This window comes from Ceratosolen solmsi, unplaced genomic scaffold (assembly GCF_000503995.2).
Source record: "Ceratosolen solmsi marchali unplaced genomic scaffold, CerSol_1.0 scaffold31, whole genome shotgun sequence".
Classification (NCBI taxonomy): Eukaryota; Metazoa; Arthropoda; class Insecta; order Hymenoptera; family Agaonidae; genus Ceratosolen; species Ceratosolen solmsi.
The window spans coordinates 5,255,200-5,262,507 of record NW_011948432.1 but is presented as its reverse complement, the minus strand read 5'-3'; the positions used below and the strand labels follow the sequence as shown (position 1 = coordinate 5,262,507).

Here is a 7,308-nt window from a genome sequence, read left to right as displayed (position 1 = left end):
TATCCGTCAAATCGTATTTAACATTTATAGTTTTTAAATATTTCTTGTAAAAAATTTAAATAATAAATATATATATATATATATATATATATATATATATATACGTGTCTGTGTCTGTGTGTGTGTGTGTGTGCGCGCGCGTGCGCGCGTGCATACGCGAATGTATGTAATTTTTTAAAATTACGACTAAAATATATGTAATAAGAAAAATAAAGTAAAAAAATGATATGACCATTAAAGTTTACCTTGAAGTAATTTTGTGTAAATTTTGTGTAAATTTGCAAATATCAGTTTATGTAATAAACACCTATTACTTATTAGAAAATAGAAGAATTATTAATGTCATTTATGATAGAAATTTCGAGAGATTATTAAAAAATTCACTTTTGGTAAAAATGATTTTTTATCTCAAATGTAATGAGAGAATTTTAAAGTTATAAATCCATTTCGTTCAATTTATATAGCAAATAATTTCAAAATTAAATTAATTTTTATTTAAGAGTTTGGAAGTACATGGATTTTCATTGTGTATGTATAGCAATAAAAAATTTATTATGTACTTCCAAAGTATGTGATTTGTTAAAAAAGTCGTTTATCAATGTCAATGGTAGTTCAACTTAATAAGTTACTGAAATATTTCGATACCTTGTGCTTTTTAACGATAATTGCAGAATAATCTAAGTACATTGCAAATTATTTATTGTATAAAGCTAAAATATGCCTTATTTAATTATGACATTTTTATTGTTTCAATAAACGGAATAATTATTTATCAATATTCATATAGAATATTATTTATTCACTTGGATGTTCCAACTCACGATATCGAAAAGTGAACATATTTATTATTATAAAACATTGTATATACTTTATGCGTAGATGTGAGCGATATTTATTTATGAAAAACTGGATCATTGCTCTCACATTATATATACGAATGAGTTTTTAAATAGTTATTTATTTAATATCATAATTTATTGACATTTGCTTTAAAAGTTGCCTTACGAAAACTTTTCTCAAGCGCCTAATTTAGCGGTACGTATGATTTTGATGAAATATTCTTGTTACAATTAATCATTGCTTTCACTAAATGTAAATAATAAAAACATCTCTACCGGTGAGATTCGGTTGTTTTTTTCGTTAAAAAAATAATTATTGTGTGTGTGCATTAATCAATAAATTATTAGAAAGTATATTAAATTAATGATTACCTTTTAAAGCAGAGATTATGAGTTTCCCGTAATTCCCACAATAATATTAACGAGATCAAAGTGAGATCAAATTAAGCGTTATAATGTTTTTTAAGCTTGATTTGAGATTGGATTATTTTATTTGAAAGGTAACGTTCTTGTAACGTTTCCAATATCCATTTATCTCTTGAACTCTCGATCTCAACGGATTGTAACAGAATTCTACCGCTGACTGTTTGTCAAAAGAGATCGCCCATATGCAATATGTTATCTTTAAATCATACAGATGCCGACTATGCCATTTAACGTTAATAATTTCTGTAATACATAGTTAAGGTGCGATGGATCTTGGGAAATTAATTACGACGAGCAAACCAATGGAAAGAGCCCCCCAAACCGCTACGAGACGCTCCCCTGCATTGTGCACGTGAATAATCTGTGATCGTCGCCGCCTCGCGTAATTCAGAGATCGAAGCCAATGACGGGTTCGTCGGCGGAGCTGCCGAAGGAGAGGAGCAGGTCCTCGGGCTCCTTCTCCGCGTTCTTGTAAACGATCCCAGCCTGCATGTCGATGTAGGACTGGGGCCGGGCGGAGCTCATAGACGGCTCGAGCTCGTTCTCGCTGCTGCTGGTGACGCTCGCGTTGCGTAACTTAATCGGGCTCTCGTAGTGCCCGGTCACCTGCTGCTCGTTGACGTAGATCGTACGCGCCTTGGCGAGGCCCTCCGGGTAGGTGCTCGGCTCGTGCCAGAGCGCCTCGAGCTTGTCCACCTTGTCGGACTTGCTCATGAGTTCGAAGGACGGCCTGCTCAGGTAATTGACGGCGTCCGTCCGCTGCTGGGAGTTCACCAGGGCATAGCTTATGACGTTCTTCGGCGAGTCAACGCTCGAGGCTTCAACGTGATCGAAGAAGAAGCAAAAAATAGAATTTCTTAAGCGTTTAGTGCGTTGGAGGAGACAGGCTAGATATAGTTTATGGATGTAGTACTGGTAAGTGACGCGACGCTTTCATCGGTGCAATATGACAATTGGCATTAAACTTATACTAAAATAGTAAAACTTTTTTAGTTTTAATTTTACTTTCAATTTTTCATTAAATCTCAATAATAATTTCTGTTTTTGTTTATTATACGTTACGGAAAGCATTCAATTTTATAAGAATTATTTAACTTTTATGCGCGTGATTTAAATTTCTTTTTAAATAAATAAATAATTAATTAATGAATAAAAGAAACGTATGGTTCAGTTATTAAATCTTATGAAAACTTAAAATCAACTATCACGTCTTAATGTACTATAGATAAATAAAAGTCTACGACATCATTGTAATTAGAGCAACATTTTCATTAAATATTCTTTCAAGTTTAACGCGTATTACGTAATTATTTGTATTATTTGATTAATTTATGAGCATCTCGAACGCCGATAAAAATTAATGGTTACGTAAATATTTTAACATCGCAAATCGTGCAAAATACAAAATCATTATCAGCAATCTGTACAATGTGTCGGAGTAAAAAATTAGTATTTTATTTTTATTCCGATTGTTAACTTTAGTGTAAACTCCAATAAGCTCGAGTCTCTCATTGATTATAATTGCAAATAATGCAAAACGCTCCAAGTTACGTATTTTGAAGACCTTGTCATGTTAAATAAAAATAAACATGCAAGGGATTAACTGTTGCGATGTTACGAAACAAACATAAAAGCTTACTAGATTCTATTTAAAATATAATATGATATGAAGACAAAACGATTTATTCAAGATGTATCTTTAATTCTTTTAAGCTCTCTAAAATTATGCAATTTTATTATATAATTAACACACGAAGATTTATATATATAATAAAAATGTTGACATTATGAGAAAATTTAGATTAAATATAATTAATTATTTATTGAATCAAACGATTAATTTTTTAAATGATTCCTACCAAAATTAAGTTAAATCTGTTGCTCTTAAAGTACAGAAGTTATAGTTTTTTTATTTATTTATTTATTCACAACGGTATTAATCAGACTTTTATAAAATATATATTTACATCGTATAATAATCAAATAATTGAAAACAAAACATTCGGTCTTACGTTTCAAATATGTATTTGAAAATATTTTGAATATATTTTCCTTATACTTCTTATAGTAGTTGCTCCTATGCATTTTTTTTTTTTTTTTTTTTTTTTAATTAAATATTAGAAATTTTATTTACAAATTAAAAATTTGAATTATATCAATTAACAACTGTGGAAAATCATATAATTAGTTTAGAAACGTAGCTTATAATATTAATTCATTAATATGTTATAATTGCTCTTAATGTAAGTGGCTTTATCGATCTTAATTATTTCAAACTGATTAATTAGTTTTGATATTTTATCTGCTATATTTATCAAATAAATTCTCGATAAAGAGAGAAAAAATAAATACAAAAATGCAGAAAAGGTGCATTTGTTCGGTAATTAATTCGAAGAAAACTCATTAACAATCTTATTAATGATAAGTATTATTTTTCATTATAAAAACCAAAAAAATCTATTTTTTATATTATTTTATCATTAGTCGTTGAATTTCTGCTCGACTCTAAGGACAAATTTACTTAACTATATAAGAGTAGAATTTTTAAATTTACATTTACCGTACCGTTTTCGTTTTGTCTTTTGTTTTCCATTTATTTTCATCCGCATACGAATAACTAAGTATTGAGCATCGGAATGTTTTTAATACAGCTAAAGGACATATTGTTCAATCGCTAATGATAATAATAACTGATATTTGATCCAGTTTACTTACTGGGACTGTCCAAAGCATGCAGTGACGTGAAGTAGGCTTGATTATGTACGGTTCGTGGGTTCAGGTCGAGATACTCGACGGCATCCTCGAGCATTCGTTCCCAATGACAAATAAGCTCCTTAAATGATGGCCTCATTCCAGCCTCCTCGTGCCAACACGAGACCATGAGCTTATACCTGACAACAACATAAACAAAATAACAAAAAGAAAAAGAAAAAAGAAAAAAGTATCTCGTATAAATATTTCTTTAAATTTAATAAGACGCGGAATATGCTCGGTTATGCTTTCATAATAATTCAACGAAATGATACTAAACGAACATAAAAGTATAATATGAAATCGAGACATTTTTATTTGTAATGTAATTCCTAGAGTTTTGACGTGACATTGATTGGAAAATCATTTGTTATAACGAAATATATAGCTACACGTGATAAAATAACTAAAAAGAACGAAAACGAATACTCAATGTCCAATTTTTTTTCTTTTGTTTTTTTTTTTCAATAAAATATTTAGACACAGGATATTTTCATAAATTTATAAACAATTTTGATCAAACGTCATTTTTTTTTTTCTTACAAATAATATAGCGAGGTAACAAAGCGTACTGTGAAATTCAATTTATTATCTTACATTATTATTATGGATGATATACGACAAAATGTCTTTAAATTATTAATGATTTATTAATTATCAATTGATAATGAATTTTCTTCTTACTATAATTATTATATTATAGAACTATGAAGTGTTTATTTTGTTAAACTTTACTACTCCATTAAAATATCCCGAGAGAATTACTTTAAATTTAAAAGTTAATAGCACAGCGTCTCACATCCGACGTTCACAATGCACAATAGCAGTATGTATAAAATTGTTTATCTTTTTTTAATTTCAGATATTATGAAATACAAAACCACGTTAAAACTTCATCCAAATACGTTGTCTTAATCTCGCCTTTAGAAGAATAAATAAAAGAAAACAATGCCGAGCGTTAAAGGAAAATGAGTGGAGTACAAAGCGGCAAATCAAAAGTAACACGCATTTACATAAATAATGCGTAGATTGTGCGTAATCGAGCATAAAATGTTTAAATAAAAACCTTCCAACGGGTTGTGCAATCCAACTTACAGCTGGTACGAGCAATTAGCCGGCTTCTCCATACGATATCCCGCTTTTAGAAGATTGTAAAGGTTGTGAACGTCAACGCCAGGATAAGGCGAAGCGCCAAGAGTCACCAGCTCCCAGAGGAGTACACCGAAGCTCCAGACGTCGGATTTGCTCGTGTACACGTGATCGGCCAATGACTCAGGTGCCATCCATTTAACCGGCACTGCGCATTAAATTGTCGTAATTTTTTTAAAAGGAAGTTCTACCCAGTTTTCTACTATCGCTCAGCTTGTAAAATCATATTATAAAACATTTTGATACTTAGTCGATAATTTTACCTCTTAATGGGTCGTTTCTCTTTTATTTTAACCTCTTTACGTTTAAACTTTATTCTAACCGACTTAATAATATTCTGAGAAATTTACTTAGTTTTCTAATAACTAATTACACCCTTGACGTTATAATCCATTGAAAATCTACATTTCACTATTCCATTCTCTTTGTTAAATACATTTTTTTTTTTTTTTAAACTTTTTTTTAAACTAATCGTATTGGAAGACCCATTGCAAAAATAATGCTAACATTTATTAGCAAGGAAGCCGAATTACCAATGTCACGATAACATAAAAGTTATTGAATATATTCCAAAATCCATTATTTACTATTACTCTAAATTGATCATATAATTGTAAATTATTAACTATGTTAATCAAGAATAACATCAAAATGGTTAAAATAACAATTAACGATTCCATGAAATTTTGAATGCACAATAAATAATTTGACGTAGTTAAATATATGTAAATGCAAAATTATTAATGGGCAATACCTCGTCCTTTGCTGCGCTTTAAATAAGCATCATCTTCGTACACGTCGCGCGTTAAGCCAAAATCTGATATTTTACAGACTTTTCCAGCTGCGAGCAGTACATTCCTCGCTGCCAAATCTCGATGTACCAACTATTAATAACGTCATATTGGAATTTACATATATTGAACGACATAATAATAATAATAATAATAATAATAATAATAATAATAATAATAATAATAATAATAATTTCTGTTGTATATCGCTTCATAGGGTATGAATAGGCGCAAAAATTACCATTTCATCATTAAATTATTAATATTTAATACAAGAAAAAAATATCGCATGATCTTATTATATAAATTTATCAACTTATTCAATTGAAGCAAAATTCTTTTCTTGAATTTCATTGGAATATTAAAAAAAAAAAAATCTTTACATTACATTGTAAAAGTTATGCTGAAACGTATAATCTCTTATCGTTTGTAATATTTCCATCTTTATTTTTATTTTATTTTTTTTCTTTAATATAATTATAAGTTTTCATTCTATTTAATATAATTAAAAGCTTTAAAATCCGAATTTTATGCGAATCATTGTTTTGCATGCAAATATTATTCAAATCAATTAAACCATTTGAAAATCTTCTCAACAATTTCTCTGATCGTGACAATTTAATTTTTTTCGGCACTAGCTAAGCTGGCCAGATAATTTAAGAAATTTAGACAAACAGTGGTAAGCATTGATTTGAATAAAGCCATTATCAAATTAACTCTTCTTTGTTCTTCTTCAAGAATATTACCTTAATATCCGCTAGGTAGGCCATTCCTTTGCTAATTTGCCAAGCGAAAGAAAGAATATCTCTCGGTGTAATTGTATAATTTACGATGGGATCGATACATTGTTGATCCAAAGGTTTTATATTGCTTGGTGATGAAGATAAAAGTAACGTCGAGCATGGCACTCTACCTTCAGATTCTAAATGTCGGCTCCTTCGTAAGTAATTTCTAAACAAAGCCAATGTGCTTGTGTGATTTATGTTGACGATACGTTATCGATAAAAATTGAGAAAGGGATTCCTCTGGTTTATTGTCATTATACAAATAACCAGGATTACATGAAAAATATTTCTTGTAGATATTTTTAGCATCTATATCTCATCCCTACTCTATGTTTATTGGAAAAAAAAAAAAAAAAAAAAAAACGAATTTTGAATAAGATATAATAATTGAAATAATAATGTAGCGAAATTAGATTCTTTAGATTCTGTATAACTCGAGTATGATTTGCCACTGTTAGCATACCAAGGACAGTTAGATTTAGTATTCGCTGTGACAGTGTATCTCGTGTATTACTTCCCTCCGCCTCTCCGACCGGCCTCTACCCCCCCCTCCCCCTCCCCCGCCCC

General features: G+C 29.9%; 1 protein-coding gene across 1 annotated transcript in view; it reads right to left on the bottom strand.

Moving 5' to 3' along the window:
• Positions 1–1,617: 1,617 nt before the first annotated feature.
• Positions 1,618–7,308, bottom strand: part of Ret (protein kinase receptor Ret oncogene) — a 25,129-nt gene continuing 19,438 nt past the window's right edge. Inside the window, exons 14-18 of the mRNA XM_011502292.1 lie at positions 6,703–6,907; positions 5,920–6,049; positions 5,112–5,313; positions 3,981–4,156; positions 1,618–2,083 (exon numbers count right to left, since the gene is read on the bottom strand). Coding sequence (XP_011500594.1) covers positions 1,653–2,083; positions 3,981–4,156; positions 5,112–5,313; positions 5,920–6,049; positions 6,703–6,907 — 1,144 coding nt within the window. The 3' untranslated portion in view covers positions 1,618–1,652. The remainder of the gene's footprint in view (positions 2,084–3,980; positions 4,157–5,111; positions 5,314–5,919; positions 6,050–6,702; positions 6,908–7,308) is intronic.